Source organism: Macaca thibetana, chromosome 1, assembly GCF_024542745.1.
Source record: "Macaca thibetana thibetana isolate TM-01 chromosome 1, ASM2454274v1, whole genome shotgun sequence".
Classification (NCBI taxonomy): domain Eukaryota; kingdom Metazoa; phylum Chordata; class Mammalia; order Primates; family Cercopithecidae; genus Macaca; species Macaca thibetana.
This window is the reverse complement of record NC_065578.1, coordinates 115,887,387-115,904,564: the sequence shown is the minus strand read 5'-3', so window position 1 is coordinate 115,904,564 and position 17,178 is coordinate 115,887,387. Positions and strand designations below refer to the sequence as shown.

The 17,178-nt window shown below is 46.5% G+C and overlaps 1 protein-coding gene across 2 annotated transcripts in view; it reads left to right on the top strand.

Moving 5' to 3' along the window:
• Nucleotides 1–17,178, top strand: part of IGSF3 (immunoglobulin superfamily member 3) — a 93,347-nt gene that overhangs the window by 52,043 nt on the left and 24,126 nt on the right. The window contains exons 4-8 of one of the 2 annotated variants that reach the window (XM_050747988.1): nucleotides 1,588–1,998; nucleotides 7,466–7,855; nucleotides 9,246–9,305; nucleotides 11,772–12,173; nucleotides 15,414–15,818. In XM_050747988.1, the coding sequence (XP_050603945.1) occupies nucleotides 1,588–1,998; nucleotides 7,466–7,855; nucleotides 9,246–9,305; nucleotides 11,772–12,173; nucleotides 15,414–15,818 (1,668 nt within the window). The remainder of the gene's footprint in view (nucleotides 1–1,587; nucleotides 1,999–7,465; nucleotides 7,856–9,245; nucleotides 9,306–11,771; nucleotides 12,174–15,413; nucleotides 15,819–17,178) is intronic. The other variant, XM_050747997.1, reaches the window with a different exon arrangement.

Below are 17,178 nucleotides of genomic sequence, written 5' to 3'. Positions count from 1 at the left end.
ATCTGAATGACAAGGAAGATGAGACGTATGACATCAGTTGGAAGAGAGGAGAAACCTCTCAGAAGGATAGGCCTTTGGGCAGCTCTGAGACCCACGGGGCACTGCTGAAGCAGGAAGCACATGTGGCTGTGGGTCCTTGCTCAGACCTCGTACATTGCAGGTCCTTTGGCTCCATGCGTAAGCACTATGAACTGGCTATCTCCCTTGTTGCTCCTTAATGCTGAAGGAAACATGAAGAAGAGGGATGCAGGAGCTTCCAATGTGGGCAGCCCTGGTCATAGTGTTTGTCAGTGTCAAAGGGTTAACCATATCAAGGCTGTTCTGTTTTTCTGCCTATCTTAATTTCTAGTTTTTATTATCACAATTAAGCAATGGGTTTTCCTTTTTCTTTCTCTAACAAGTCTATGTCCCAGCAGGAGACCTGTGTGTGTGTGTGTGTGTGTGTGTGTGTGTGTGTGTGTGTGTGTGTGTGTGTGAGATGGAGTTTTGCTCTTGTTGCCCAGGCTGGACTGCAATGGTGCAATCTTGGCTCACTGCAACCTCCACCTCTTGGGTTTAAGCAATTCTCCTGCTGCAGCCTCCCGAGTAGCTGGGATTACAGGCATGCATTACCACACTGAGCTAATTTTGTGTTTTTAGTAGAGACGGGGTTTCTCCATGTTGGTCAGGCTGGTCTTGAACTCCCGACCTCAGGTGATCCGCCTCCCTCAGCCTCCCAAAGTGTTGGGATTATAGGTGGGAGCCACCGCACTCGGCCGTTCCCAGCAGGAGACCTTTAAGACCCAATCCTTGGGTGAGAACAGGGAGAAAGCACATACTAGTTGTGACTAAGGTACTCTCATCAGACAAAGAGGTGGTGCTATTTAATCTCCAGAAAGATGCAAGCAAGGATCAGGGTATGATTCTGACCAAGAGATCACAGAGAAAATCTCTTCTCTTGCCGGAATCTCTCCAGACTGTGGCTTCCTTCCAGTGAGGACCCCTTGATGGATGAATTACGCGAAAATTAAACATACTAAAAATAGGGTATGATGATGATTTTTTTCTGCCAAAAATGGTTTTTTTAAAAAAATTGTCTTCCTGGGGCTGTACTGCTGAAGTAAGTTACAGAATTGGGATGTGGGAAGGAGAGAAAGGGGAAAATAAGGATGTTGTATAGAAATGTAAAACTAAAAGTTCCAGGAGGCATTTCCATTTGAGGATCAGTCAGAAGTGAAGTTAAAGTATCTCAAAGCAGTGCCAGAATGAACAACAAATGTTATTTGACCTGTGAGACAATTGTTTAAAGACAGTATTTTCAGGGAGTTCATTTATTATATAATATGAAATACACCCCATGTTTCATCCAAGTGTTATTAAAATACCAAACAGGTAGGTGTAAGCACCAAAATAATGCATTTCCAAATCCAAACAGAAAACTTTCTGTTTATGTGCATTTGGGGCTGTCTGTGACCTTGAATGGATGGTTCAAGGATGACTGTTAGAGATGCAGGGCAGTGACGCCTGCATGGAATGGGAGCTTAGGCCCTGGGAGTCTCAGATTCTGTGGCTTTGTGACTGCACTCTCGGGACATTTCTGTGTTGCAGTGATCCCAGACTCCCTGCAGACCACTGCCATGCCCCAGACTCTGCACAGAGTGGAGCAGGACCCGCTGGAGCTCACTTGTGAGGTGACCTCGGAGACCGTTCAGCACAGCCACCTGTCTGTGGCCTGGCTCCGGCAGAAAGGTGGCGAGAAGCCCGTGGAGGTCATCTCCCTGAGCCGAGATTTCATGCTTCACTCCAGCAGCGAATATGCCCAGAGGCAGAGCCTGGGGGAGGTGCGGCTGGACAAGCTGGGGAGGACCACCTTCCGCCTCACCATCTTCCACCTGCAGCCTTCCGACCAGGGCGAGTTCTACTGCGAGGCTGCTGAGTGGATCCAGGATCCGGATGGGTCATGGTATGCTATGACCCGAAAGCGTTCCGAGGGAGCCGTGGTCAACGTCCAGCCAACTGGTCAGTCTCTCTGAGCCTCTTGTCCTGTCCTTTACCTGGTGGTGAAGGCTGTCAGATACTGGGAGGATGTGGAGACTCCTTCTTTGGGGGCCTCTACCAGGACAGCTGGTTTTCATGTGAAGTTAAAACTGATCTCCTGTGCAGCTGGAGGGAGCTGAGGGATGTGCAGGACAGGGGTATCCTAAGACCTGAGTCACAGGCAGGTGCTGCACAGACTGAATCCTGCTTAGAGACATGCTTTCTCTGACCTACATGGTGTTTACACTTTTTTGAATTAGAAACTCATGTTAAAAATTGGGAGATTTCTGAGAAACTATTTGTATTTTAAAACTCTGGGTTTTCATTCCCATTAGCCACAGTTGCTGCCCCTTTTAATGATGTTGCTTTCCTCAGGTGCCCATCTGGTTTCATTTGCAGAAGACATTTGAGATAATGAGACTTCCATCCAAGGTCTAACATTATGAACTAGAGAAGTTTTGTCATAAATTATTATTTTTTATCTAGTAATAGTCTTTGGTGATATTTTGTAATTTCCAAAATACTTTATCACATATTACTTCACCATCTCCCAGACGTTCTGTGAGGTGAGTAGGTGGTAGTATTTCTATTTTGCAGGTGAGGATGCTGAATGCAGATTACTTTATGTTGGGGCTCAGGAGGAGTCATAGGGCATGTTGATAAGGCCAGTCTGAGAGTACCAGTTTCCACTCTAGATGTTTTCTTAAGGCCTGGAAGGGGTCCTGAGGAGGTTGTGTGATGTCTTTAGAGCTAAGGCAAAATGATGGTGGCATAGCCAGCTGAAACCCTAGGGCCCTGGCTCCTCTTGGTATCTCCTGTGGTCCCAGACTCTATCTCCCCAGGTTCCTGAGCCCACCAAGCTCCAGGCCAAAGCTGATGGCTGTCGCTGGCTGCCTCTGCTGGGCTGAGGGCAGGTTCTCACATGGGCCTTCAGTTCCCCCAGCTTTGGTGGAGCGTGGCTGTTGTGCCATCACTAAGTTGCGATGAGTGGCTTGAAAGCCTTTCCTTGTGCGGTTGCTCACTTCTGGTGAGGACTGTGGTGGTTCTGGTGAGTGAGTGGAGGTGTGGCTTTTGGGAAATGAGCTGGGGAGTCCCAGTACAGGTGGGGTCCCTCTTCAGGACCTGTCTCTTGGACTCCCTGTCCCATTTGCCGCAGTCAGTTGTCTGGGTCTTTGCATACTTTCTCTGCCATTCTAGAGTAATGCTTCAGACTCAGCTAACAGTACACATTTTGGGGCTTCATCCCAGAAGTCTTCATTTGGAGGCTCCTGGGATGGGACCTGGGAAGCTGGATTTCCGGCACACTTCCCAGGTAATTCTTCTGCTATCTACATTTTTTTCAAGCAAAGCTTCTAGGGCAGAAGCAATTCTCTGGACATCATTTTAATAAGTCATCTAATGTATGTGAGATCTTTTACCATAGGGGTTGGGTTCCCGGATGGGGAGCACTTTATCTGCTCTGTAGGACATTTAGCAGCTTGTGGATCTTTCAGTATTAAAAAATCTATCCAAGGGGCTTTACTTTATATTTATCCTTTCCCTTCCTGGATAGTTCTAAGATCAGCTTCAAAAGTTTGGGCCAAATTTTGAGTCTTAATGCTTTTAAATTAGGTTGCATCGGTTAATCTTCTTTATTTTAATCTTACCAATTTGGAATTAGAACTTTTTGAGTTTACCCTGAAAATGTATCTAGACTAAGCCAGCAGATGGAAAACTAAGTGCAAAAAAAGTTGATGACTTCACTCTGCATTCCTGTGCTGCTTAGGTTCAGCTGTTGCATCTCCAACTCTACCCTTCTCTTAGTTCGTTTCAGTAAACGTGTAGTTAGTCTCCACAGCATTGAAGGTGTGGTGGTGATAGGCATTAGGGGCTTCAAAGATGACTAGCACTGGTCCTTGCACTTAGGCAGACCTGAGAACCAATGACCAAGTAGAATGTGCTAAGTGCATTGATAGCATTTGTATAGAGTGCTCTGGGAATACCGGAAATAGGAAGTGTTCTTGCAACCATAAGTTTTCTCTGAATGGGATGGTTGATAAGACAAATCCAGGAACGCCAATAAGTTTCTTGACTTGAACTGAGTCTGGAAGCTTAAGGAGTCAGCAGGAAGAGAAGCATAAAAGTACAAAAGTGTTTGATATGTTTGGCAAGCAGAAAGAAGTCAAGTATGACTAGTTCCGGATGTTGAGTTCTGGATGTGCGTGATGAGAAGAAAGGCAGCTGGAAGCCCCAAATGCTGTAGTGTAGAGCTGGGGCTTGACTCTGTGGGCCAAGAGTTTTCAAGCTGTTCTTGGAATCCTGGGAGCCCCTTAAAGGTGCCTAGGAGGTTAGACATGGGTGTGCGTGGGTGTTCATGTGCATTTGTGCACGCCCAGGAGTTCAGGGAGAAGGCATGAGAGGGCCTGGGTGGTCCCCCACTTGCTTCAACTGAATGTTTTCTATGTTGGGTGGCAAAAGATTTTATATGACTAAAAAGTCCCCTTCCTTTGTCCTCTTCTTAATAGTTTGAAAACCTCTGCTGCAGATGGTTGGAGAGGAGGTAGAGATTTTTAAGCAGGGAGTAACACAATCAGATCAGGGTTTCAGAAAGAAAAACCCATGGAGGCCACCTGGAGGTTGATTAAATCCATTGGGTCTGAAGTCAAGAGACCAGGTAGAAAAGAGCTAATAAGAGCTATGGCTAGGTCAGTGGGTGCCAGAGGCGAAAGAATAAAGAGCACAGTGGAAGGAGGGGTCCAACTGGCTAGAAGCCCAGGGGCTAGGGCTGGGGCTCCGGGGGTTCCTTGAACTGTGGAAGGGAAGGAACAATAATGAGGACATGCGGGACCTTTGCATTTGTGGCAGCATTGGCTGTCTTTTGTGTTTGTAAATTCTAATGAAAGAGCCCATCCATCAGGTAGACTCTGATAGAGATACTTAGTATGCGAAACACCCATTGAGTCCTCAGACATAGGGGTCTGGGGCTCAGAGACTGGGCCTGAGAGTGATCAGGGCCCCAGAAGAACCCATGGGGTAAAAATGGGACAGGGCCTGGGAGAACAGTAGCAGTAAGGTGATCAGAGAAGCAGGTGAGAGAGAGTGTGGAACAGAGTGGGCAGGCCAGCAAGAAGAGGAGCAGGAGGGAAGGTATCATGGAGCAGGCTCAGAGGCCTCAACCCACTTGAGGAAAGCCTTTGGTTGGGATGCGGGTAGGGAAAGGGTGGATCATTCGTGACATTTGCTGTCAGTGAAGCCTAATTTCAGTGAGTTGAAGTGGAAGGGGTATTGGAAAAAGCACAGGTCAGTTTCTAGAGATGTAATTGACTGGGCATAACCAAGGGCAGAAACGGGGGTGATGTACTGTAAATCTTGTGTCTTCAACCTGGGAACATGAAGATGTCACCACAGCATGGGGGGATTCCCCTGAGATGAGAAGCGTCTTTGGCTGCTGAAAGAAGAAAGCCAGAGTTACAGCCAGGCTAACGTAGAGCAGTGGAAAGGTCTGAGGTCTAGGGTACCCCTTGCACAGCTCCAGTGGTGTTTATGTGGAACGAGTGCTTTTCTGTCATTGATGTCGGGTTATAAATAATTGGGTTGACCTGAGAGATAATATCCAGCAGATAACACGAGCACTGTCCCATACGGGTGTGTGCATCTAGGCAGATGGTGGCAGAGAGAAATGTGCTTCCTTCAATCCATGCCTCTTAAGACTTGTCCCTTGGGAGCTGGAAGCTGTGACAGCAGCTACTTCATTGGAGGGGAGGCCCTGGAGTTGATGAGGTGGTTTTCCCTGTCAGGAAGTTTGGCTGCTAGAGGAAGTGGTTAGGTCACTGGAAAAAAGGGGTGTTTGCAGCAGGACACCAGCCTATGTAGGAGGGGAGGGGCTGGAGAGCCTGAGGAGTGGGAGGGGTAAAACTGAGCTGGGGCTGGAAAAGAGGAATGTGGATGCCGCTCATGTGTGATTCTTATGTTTTCTTGGGAAACAGAATCCTCATCTGCTTGAAGAGCGCCTAGGACGGGATGAATGGGCAAGATCTTGAAGACAGTGGGAAAGGCTAGAAATGCCAGTCTAGGGAAGGCAGGCAAGGTTGGAGCTAATGACTCCACATGGAATTCAAACGTCTGTGCCATGGGATTTTGCCCCCTCAGTGTTCTTTTTAGAGGAACAGAGCTAGAACTGGGCGGTGGTCACAGCTCCAGTCTCTAACCCTTAACTCCGTTTTCTTCCCCCGACTTCTGCCCTGGGTGCCTATGAGATACGATAGCTATCTCATGAGATTAATAGCCACTGTACACTGGTACACAGGTTGTGGTGATGCTCTTAGTGGTGATGAGCCCCTCTTTGGTCACCCCCTCGTGCCTGGTTAAACACCCAGCTCAACAAAAATTAGCCGGATGTGGTGGGTACTCGGGAGGCTAAGGTGGGAGGATGGCTGGAGCCTGGGAAGTCGAGGCTGCAGTGAACCATGATCATGCCACTACACTCCAGCCTGGGCAACAGAGCGAGACCCTGTCACGATAAATAAGTAAATAAATAAACATTTAAAAATTAATAAATAAAAATTAAAAAAACACCTAGCTCTTTGGAGGTTGCTTGGGTTTGGTAATCATTTCACAGGCTGCTTGGCTTTCAGCGTAAGTAGGTACTTTCCCACTAAAGTACCTACTAAGTACTTACTAAGTGGGAAAGTACCTACTAAGGTTTAACCAGACGTGAGTACTTAGTAGGTACTTTCCCACTAAAGTAGGTACTTTCCTACTAAAGTAAAAGTACTTAGTAGGTACTTCGGTGGGAAAGTACCTACTACCACTGAAATCTGCCTGAAGATTTGGTCTGACAGGTGGTAAACTAGTGAACAGACATTTGTTTTCATTTTTTTCTGTGTAATTCTGTTAGGTTTTGTCATACTTACATCTTATTTCTAGTATTCATATGGCGGGGGCTAGAGAGGGAATTTTAATATAGTCATCCTTGAGCATTTGTTAGGATTGGGCCAGCACCTAGGCCGCTCTGTAGTTTTCTCCCACAGACCTCAGTGGGGTGAGTCTTACAATATCTGCTGAAAATGTTTATAATGCTGTTGCTTAAACAGAGTTCTGGGTGCATATATCAAGGCTATATCTTTGTAATCTACCATTCGAGTGATATTAGTAGCTTCTCACTGACCTGGGGGTCTCATCTAAGATATCTAAAGCTTCCGACTGATCCCCATTGGTCTTCACTGGGGTAACAGTTTGCTTAGACCGTCTGGGCTGAACTAGTTTTGAAATCTCTGTGATATTCAGAGGTTTCTCTAGGCCTCAGAGAACCTGGGTCTGAGTTATTTTTCTCACAAGCTAAGCACTGTGGTCCTCCCCGCGGTTAGTATTGTAAAGAAGAGGAAGGGTAGTGGGAATGTGCTGATGTGGTTTACTTGGCTGGGGCCCTCATTTACCCAGGATATGTCTCTTTTCTAACTTGTTCTCTCAGACAAAGAATTCACTGTTCGGCTGGAAACAGAGAAGCGGTTGCACACAGTGGGAGAGCCGGTGGAGTTCAGATGCATCCTGGAGGCTCAGAATGTCCCCGACCGTTACTTTGCTGTCTCCTGGGCCTTCAACAGCTCGCTCATCGCCACCATGGGCCCTAACGCTGTGCCTGTCCTCAACAGTGAATTTGCTCACCGGGAAGCCAGGGGACAGCTTAAAGTGGCCAAAGAGAGCGACAGTGTCTTTGTGCTGAAGATCTACCACCTCCGCCAGGAAGATAGCGGGAAATACAACTGCCGGGTGACTGAGCGAGAGAAAACCGTGACCGGGGAATTCATTGACAAGGAGAGCAAGCGTCCCAAGAACATCCCCATCATAGTCCTCCCCCTTAGTAAGTAGAGAGATGTGCTGCGTTCTTCTCCTTTGGCTCAGCATGATTTAGGAGAGGTAGGGGAAAGAGAATAGCATGGGGAGGGTGAGGGGAGGGCAGGTGTAAGGAACCCTTGAGGTAATGCAGAGCTGGGGGAAAACCGTTGAGCCTCTCTTCCCTGTGTAGCCCACCTGCCTACAGTTAGCAGGCTCCCCATAGCAGAGGATCAGGATCAGGGGTGTGTTGGCAGGCCAGGGCTGGGCATAGGCCTATCTGAGTGCTAGCAGCCCTGTGCATACACAAGCAGTGCCAGCTCAGCTTGGAGGGAAACCAGGAATCCCAGAAAACTGTTTGCTCCTGTGTGGGAATCAAGTCCCAGAAGAAGTAGGTAGATGCCTGCCTTGAAATCTCACTTAAGGAGAATTGATCTTTTATGGGAGGATTTTAAATCATAAAGTATATTATTAAGAATTTGCCATCTGGGTTTTTCAGGTATAAAGGCTGGCATTTCCCTAAATGGCTCTTCCCTGTTGAAATTGCATTTCTAAACGTCAGTGGGTGGGACCTCTCACATCTTCCTGGAGCATAGCCTTTTAAGCTTAGCTGATTTCTGAGGCTGCCTCAGTGGGCTCCCAGCTTCCATGTAGACTGGCCTTGTGTGGGTGGGTAGCGGCCATTGCTAGGGATTCCAGAAACTACTGATGTTTGCTTGTGTTGTGTTTAAACATTCATATTATCAAGATATTCTTATTAATCTCATTCTCCCATAGTTACGTTTTTAGTAAAAAGAATAAAAACTTATAATGCTCTGATTTTAAACAAATGGTAAAGTTTTAAGACTAACCTTTAACCTTTTCTCAGCTGCTCAAACTATTCTTTCTCTAAGCCTTGTAATAATTTCCTTTACATTTTTGTTTATATGTTTTAATATTGAAAAGATTTCTCTTCAAGTGTGAAGTAAAAAGTAGCCACAGGGGTCATCTTGTCCTCTTGCCACTCTTTTCTTCTTTTCTCATCAACTGGATTGTTTTCTTTTATGCTTATTATTATTTTGTTAAAAACCATACACATACATGTCTAATTATCTTGAAATTCTTTTGTTTCTTAGCCTTTCCCCCCCACTGCAATGCCTAGCATGGTGCTTTGCATAGAGTAGGTGCTCGCTGAATACTGTACAATTGAAATTATTGAATTGAATGCCCACTGTCTTTACTATTTTCCTGTCAGTCTGTGCTTGCCTTAACCACGGACTCTCTACTTTTAAATCTGCAACTAATTCCTCATTGTTTTCTAAGGATCAAGTGAAGGGCAGCCACGCTGTTTACTTCCTATATTTTTTGTACTAAGATTTCCCCCAACCCCTTCTAAGAACTTGTTTGATGATCTGTGGCCTGCTATATTGCTTTTCCAGCAGATAACTGGGTAGTTAAAGTCCCCCAGCACCACCAGATCCTGTCCCAAGGCCACTTGGGTAAGTCTACCGAAGAACAACAACAATCACATCGGTAATGGTGATAATGCCTTGGATTTTAATGGCGCTTTTCCTCCAAAGAGACCAAAGTGCTTCTGCATATATCATCTCCTTCTCCGCTCCCACCTCTTAAATCCTTGTAGAGGCCAATATGATATCCGCCTAATGAATGAAGAAATCAGAGCACCACACAGGAAGTGACAGAGCTGATTGTTCAATTAGTGGTTGAGCTTGCATTGCATTAGGAAATATTTGCTTCTAACTCCAAACCCACCGCCCTGCGCTTAGCCTGTGCTACACCATCAACCTCCTGATTTGAAATTTCATTTGTGAACGTGTACTCAGTTTTTCATTAGTTCTGTCCTAGTTTTCACTTAATCCAGAGAGTTTAAAATTGTCAGCTGCCTTGTCTCAGGCCTGGAAATCCCCGTAAATAGTGTTAGTGGGTAGTGAGGCACTAGGTCTGTAGTTGCCTTTGCCTCAGCTGCTATAATAAAATAACATTTCTTCTTGTAGCCCCACATGCTAACTATGTGGGTTTTCCAGGCTTGCTCAAGCAACAGAGCACCACCAAACAGTAGCCCTTACAATAAATGAGCCAGGACGTGCATAAGCGTCCACTGGGATGACAGTAGTGGATGGGAGTGAGGTCCTACAAGTCATTCTTCTGCTTAAGACAAGTGAAAGAATTTTCTTCCTTGATGCTGAAGTTGCCCTTTTAATCCCTTATTTTGAATTGATAACAGTGGGGATGAGTCTTTAATCTAAAGAGGAATATTGTTGTTATTAATGATGAGGAAAAATAATTACCTCATCTAATCCTCTCAATGTCATGCCCTAAGAAGTAGGCACTATTAGTATCTCCATTTTGCACATTGGAAATGAGAGCTTTGGTAGGTTAAGGAAGAACCACAGGATTACAGAGTTAGGAAGTTTCCAAATCCATCCTCTTAACCATTAGTGCTATACATGGTGACGGTTCAGGAGCCTGATCATCTCTGTGAATCGTCCTGGTATGACTCCTGGGGGAGGTTGCCCTCCTGGGAAAATTGCTATTCCCTGCCCTATCCACACCTTTTATTTTTCACATAAAACAAGCAAATCCAGAATGGGTAGCAGGCATCCTCGATATAATAAGAGCTACATGCTGAGTCTCTGTGCTCGTCTTTGTTTCGGCCTGTTGGGGAAATAAAGGAGAGATAAGCTTTGATTCAAATGCATTGTTATGTGTATGTGTGTGTTTTCTCTTGGTAATTGGGTGTGCCTCTTAAAATCTGGGATTTGATTTAATTAATTGGTTTAAAATTATTGCATGTATTTCATGTGGGTGGTACCCAAAAATTGGAGCCAAATTAGTTACTTTGTGTTCTTTAATACTTACGGGCCTTCTGAATTCCATATAGATAATTATACAAAATACTATATGCATAATTAAAACAATTAGGCTCTCTGTGATGGTTATAAAAACAAAGAGTTATGGGGAATAGTAAAATTAATCATGATCATGATGACCAGTTTATGAAAACCTACTGTGTGTTAGGTGAATCTACGTGTCATCTCATTTACTTTGTAATATTTAAAGAATTCTGCAATTAAAGGTAGCTCTCTGTCTTACAGAAGAAGAGGCTGAGGCATGTCGAGTTTAAATAACTCGATTGAGTGAATTCAGATAGTTAAGTGAGCAGCAGAGGCTAGATGAGACAGGGAAGGGAGTGGAATCCTTATCCCAAACTTTTGATTTACAGAATGTTTCTAGACAGAGAGCAAAGGAGCCCCAGGGTTGACTAGACAGGCGGGAGAGTGGTGGATGACGAGCTGCTGGCTTTGTTTTATTCCTGTGTGTTAATGAAAGAATGAAAGCCCGCTCCTCACGCACTCTGCAAAACTAGACCATCTGTGCTCCCTTATTGCCCACACTTAAGCACACGTTATCGTCCAAATACTTCCTATCGGGTTTTTTTTTTTTTCCTATTTACTAAATTGTCCTGAAGGACTCAAATGGCACATTATGAATGTTCAGCTTTTATTTGACTGCTGGAGTACCGAATGGTAGGAAGAGTGAAGTGAAGTAGGATTTTGGAGTTACTCGTCTTGCTGAAGATTCAACTTGAAAAACCTGGAACTCCAGCTGAATAGATTACCCGATAAATTGTTTTATGCCCTGAACATCATGCCACTATGTTGTATTTCTTAGGTTCTTATTCAGTCTCAGGTCTTAGAACCTTGTTATCCCAGTCCTCTGCACACGGCAAAGAACATCCTAGATGATCAGATCTAAAATCCCAGGGAGCGACGCCCAGAGCCAGCCAGGGCTTGCAGCAGCTAGTGTCAGAGTGTTTTTGACCCTCCGAGGCTCACCGTACCTGAATGTGATTCCATTTGCACCCCTCCTCCTGTTTCCTCTGTGGGGAGGGCGCCGTGGAGACCGTTAAAGCCTCCAGTGTGTTTCTCTCTCCCTCTTCCTAGAGAGCAGCATCTCCGTGGAGGTGGCCAGCAATGCCAGCGTCATCCTTGAGGGCGAGGACCTGCACTTCTCCTGCAGCGTCCGCACGGCAGGCAGGCCGCAGGGTCGCTTCTCTGTCATCTGGCAGCTCGTGGACAGGCAGAACCGCCGCAGCAATATCATGTGGCTAGACCGGGATGGCACCGTGCAGCCAGGCTCGTCCTACTGGGAGCGCAGCAGCTTTGGGGGCATCCAGATGGAGCAGGTGCAGCCCAACTCGTTCAGCCTGGGCATCTTCAACAGCAGGAAGGAGGACGAGGGCCAGTATGAATGCCACGTGACTGAATGGGTGCGGGCGGTGGATGGCGAGTGGCAGATTGTTGGGGAGCGCCGGGCCAGCACTCCCATCTCCATCACAGCTCTTGGTGAGTGAGCGGTGGGACTGGCGGTGGGTCTGGCATGGAGACTGCTTCAGTGTCAAACACCTTATCCTGACTTTTGTCAGAGTTCTAGCAGGAAACTGTGGCCAGTCTTTCACATATAGAGGTTAAAGTACTTTCCTTTATGTCTATTTTGTTTCTTATAAGAGTTTAATTAATTAAGATGGTGCTAGCAGGGTCTAAGGGACCCACAGTGGATGATGGGCTCCTGAGGGATAGCAATAGCTGGGAGCTGTGACTACTCCTAGTCTGGCTGGGAGGGAGTGATGTTATCAGAAGTCCATCCAGGTTAGGGAACCCACCCAACCAAAGTGGTGGCCCCAGGTAGAGAAACGTGGCCACTGCCATCCTGGCCTTCAAGAGAGCAGAGGGACTGAGCACTGTGTGGCATGTCTTTCCTGCCCTGTTGCCCAGGGGCCAGCCTTCCTGAAAGTGAGCAGAGAAGGGTACAGAATCACCTGTTGGCATTTATTTAGCATTTACTATGTTCCTGGCTGATCCTTAACACTTAAACTTAGTTGTCCCATTGAATCCCCACCTAGCCAAGTGACAGACACTTTCATTTTATGGAGGAAACTGAGACCGAGACACGTTAAATACTTTGCCTAAGCCTACAAGTTTCTACTACTCAGTGGGGTCCATACCTAACAAAGCTATTCCCTCATTAGCATGGAATGAAAAGATACCTTGAGATTTGCTAAAACCAAAGAAGATTAGATTTGCTTCTCATAGGGTAAAGAGGCTTCTATCAACATTTACCTGCCTGGATAGAATCAGTATATTAAATTTTAAACGACCAGTCTGTGGCTTTGCTGGGAAAGAAACTTGTTATGTGACATCGGTTGTCCTCAGCAACGTTATGTCCCACTCCCTGGGACTGTGTCACCGCTTTCCTTGCAGGTAGGGATGGTGGTGCTTTTGGATACTCCCAGTAAAGATGGCAGCCCCAAGTGGTTTTTGTTGTTAACAGAGTCCTCCATTTTCTTACCCCTCTGAGATTAGAATTACATTTATTTTCTAAAGCTTAGTCCTAAAGATTGACCTGCTTTTTGCAGTAATTATACAGCTCAGATTTCTGTCTTAGAAACTTCTTCCAGTGATTGTGTTTCCTGATTAGCTCAGTTCCTGTGTCCATACTCAGCACTGTGTGGACCCAGTGAAGTGGAACTTGGGGGGCAACTTTTGGATGTCCAGTACTGGTAGTTTTTTGTTTTTTGTTTTTTTTTTACCATCCTGGAAGGTTAGGAATGTCTGATGAGTGATTCGAGTTATGAGGATTGTTTCTCTAGAAGTAATTTATGGTATCAGGTTATCCCCTGAGTTTTTTCTTACTCACCATATGTCTGGTGGTTCTTACAGCCAGGGGCACTGAGAGGCTCTGCCCTGGGATCCGGAGGCCATCACTGTTCACCTGATCTCCACCACTGAGATACCTCTGGCTAGAGCCATAATCAGGTGGCCCAAAGGACTGAACAAGGAAGAATGGGAGGGCACTCTGGACTAATTAAGGTTGTCTTTTCAGTCTAAAGTTAACAATGACACACATGAATTTTCCTATCAGTATAATTAGATGTGGGTCCCAAATGTACAACGGGCCATTATGACTGTTCAGTTAGAGCAGCTTGGGTGCTCTGTGGCCATGGCATGTGCCCGTGTCAGGACTAGACAGTGTCATTTACTTGGAGAAGCACTCTCCCCTTCAGGTGTGAAGGCAGGAGCACCTGCTGTGGGTCCTGTCCCTGAGGTTCTGTCCTACACCACTCTCATGCAACACCTACTACACACAGGTGCACAGTAACCATCACAGGTGCTTCATGTTTAAGGATGGGCCTCTGTGTCGTAAAGTTTTTTAAAGGGTATATAGAGATAGCTTATGAAATCCAAATTGAAGGTCCAGAGTTTTCAGCAAATTGTACCTATTTGCCAACCTAACCTCACCATAGAAAGCCAAAAGATTCATCCTGTGGCCAGTCTTTCACATACAGAGTTTAAAGTACTTTTTTTTTAATTTCTATTTTATTTTTTAACAAAATACTTGACAAAATATATCTCATGTGCCAGGTACTATTTGAAATATTTTACAAACACTGATTTATTTAATCTTCACAGGGACTCATTTTACAGATGGGAAAACAGAGGCAGAGAGAAGTTAAGTAACTTGTTTAATGGAAGTTATCAAAGCCTTGGCTGCTGGCTTCAGAGTCTAGGCCTTTAACCCCTGTGTTATGCTTTCCGTGGGTAGAGCAGCCTGAAAAGGCCCCTGGAATCAGTTACATGTGGTTGGAGACTGACTATGTCATTGACTTACTAAGTGCTTGATATTGGGCAATCTATCTAACCTCTCTCTGCATCAGTTTCTACATCTGCAGGAAGAGATGATGAGCCTGCCTGTTCCACAGGGTTGTTTTGGGGATTCAGTGAAGCATGATGAGAGCAAAGCAGCTGGCACCATGCTCACACCTAGATAGTGCTCAATACATACTGGCTACTGTTAGCTTTATGATTGTGATCAATGTATGAATATTAAGCGGTATTTCCAGGCTGAAGGAACTCTGAGGTACTCATATTGAGGAGTCAGTGTTAGGGCTTAGCAGTGCTGCCCATTCAATAAGGAATATTGAGAGACTCACAGCGGCTGAGACTGCAGAACCCTGCATTTAGGACAATTGTCCCACCCCACTGGAGGTCCCCACCTGCTTTGTTCTTGGATTTCATGAGGGACGCGGGAGAGGGACTGGAGGCCAGTTCCATCTGCTTCCCTTCTCGGCACCAGTGCGCTCGGGGACCAGGAAAAGAGGTGTTGGGGCTGTGTGGTTGTGTTTACCTCCTATGCAATGGAGGAAATTGGCTTTGGGCTTTTCTTTTCCTGTCTTCTCATGGAATCTCAAGACTTCTGGGAGCGACCCTGCCTACATGCAGTCAGTCCCCGAGAGGACTGTGGTGTCTAATTCCAGGGGAGGAGCAAATGCACAAGGATCTCATTGGGAAGGGTTAGGCTAGTGCTGCTCAGGGGGAACTGTGGTGGGCCTCTCTGTGGAGTCTTGGAAACTCTTGGACTGGGCCTCGGCAGGATACTAAAAGCAACACTAGCCTGAGAGTTCAAAAGGGGCCCCGAGAGCCTCTGCTCCACTTTGCTTGCTTTGCCAGCTGCCCCATTGCTGATGTCACGCTGCCCTGAGAAAGCCACGGGCCTCCTCTGGTTGAATCTCTCTGCTCTCTCTCCAGAAATGGGCTTTGCAGTCACAGCCATCTCCCGGACACCGGGAGTGACGTACAGCGACTCCTTTGACTTGCAGTGTATCATCAAACCCCACTACCCTGCCCGGGTTCCCGTGTCGGTGACGTGGCGGTTCCAGCCGGTGGGCACGGTGGAGTTCCATGACTTGGTGACCTTCACCCGGGACGGAGGGGTCCAGTGGGGGGACAGGTCCTCCAGCTTCCGAACCCGAACTGCCATCGAGAAGGCCGAGTCCAGCAACAACGTCCGCCTAAGCATCAGCCGAGCCAGTGACACGGAAGCGGGCAAGTACCAGTGTGTGGCGGAGCTGTGGCGGAAGAACTACAACAACACCTGGACACGGCTGGCGGAGAGGACCTCCAACCTGCTGGAGATCAGGGTGCTGCAGCCAGGTGAGCGCTGCGGACCTGGGGGCTGTGTGTCCATGCTGCCTGAGCAGATGTGAGGGGAAAGGAAAGGTGTGCATGGAGCCCTTAGCATCACTTCCCCCTTTCCCAGCTCTTCATTGAGAGACACTGCAAATCAATAAGAAGTTTTAAGAATCATGCAGTGGACACTTGTATTCCCTTTCCTTGATAGCCAGTTGTCTGACAGCATTTGTTTTCTTCCTCTGTGTGTGTGTATTTTGTTGTTTTTGAGCCATTGGAGGGAAAGGTGTGGACATTGGGATACTTCCCCTGAGTACTTCAACATGTAACTCCTAAGAACCTACCCACACACTGCACCATTATCGCATGCTTGGGGTTTTACGTTAGTGTACTGCTATCACCTACATTTCCCCAGTTGTCCCAATCATGCCTTTTAGAGTTACTTTCCCTTTCAAATCAGGATCCAATCAGGGATCACACATCACATTTGTTATCCTGTCTCTTTAGACTCCTTTAATCTAGAACAGTTCCCTAACCCGTGTGTGTGTGTGAAGACATGCACATTTGTGAAATGCACAGGCCAATTGCTTTAAAGAAAGCCCTTTTCTTAACCTCATCTCCTGTAATCCTCATACAACGATGTGGAAGTGGTATCATTGCCTCCTGTTCACAGGCAAGGAAATTCTGAGTAAAGAGGGAGGGTAATGGGCACCTATTGAGCATCTGCTTTATACGAGGCGCTGAAGGTCAATTACTTTATTAGAATTGCACAACCACCCCAGGAAAGATTTAAGTGACTAGCCTAAGGTCATGTAACCAGTGAATGGTGGAGCCAGGATTTGAACCCTGGTTGAGTTTCTCCCACAATGTTGCCTGCACCCAGGCCCCGTCCAGTTGTATGGGCCCTGAATTTGAGCTCCTTTCTCTATGGAGGCTGAGTCTATCTAAAAGCAGATCATAAGGATGCATCAATTTGGGGAGCATTAGTCAGTGGGGATTTCTGCAAACACTCTCACCTTCATCAGGCTCTTCTGCTGACATGTGGGAGGAGTTAAGTACATGTAGCTCTTATGGTTTTCCTCTGTCTGTCCTTGTCTCCTGCCAGGTTAGAAGCTGGTGGAGGGTGGAGCCCGGGCGGTAGGCTCCTGTGTTCCTTCCCTTGCCCAGCCCATGCCTCGGCTAGAACAGGCACCTGTGCAGGCAAGGGTGAGGGTTTGACTTTGTAAAGATGGCTGGAACGCCTTGCCAAAAGGATTTTTCTGCCCACTGACAGCCACGGTTAGTGCCAGACCTGGTCTGCTAGACTACTTCAGGTAGCCAAGTGTTGTTTTCAGCAATGTGAGGTTAAATAATGGTCACCTTTGGGTTTCTCCTTCACCTCGTC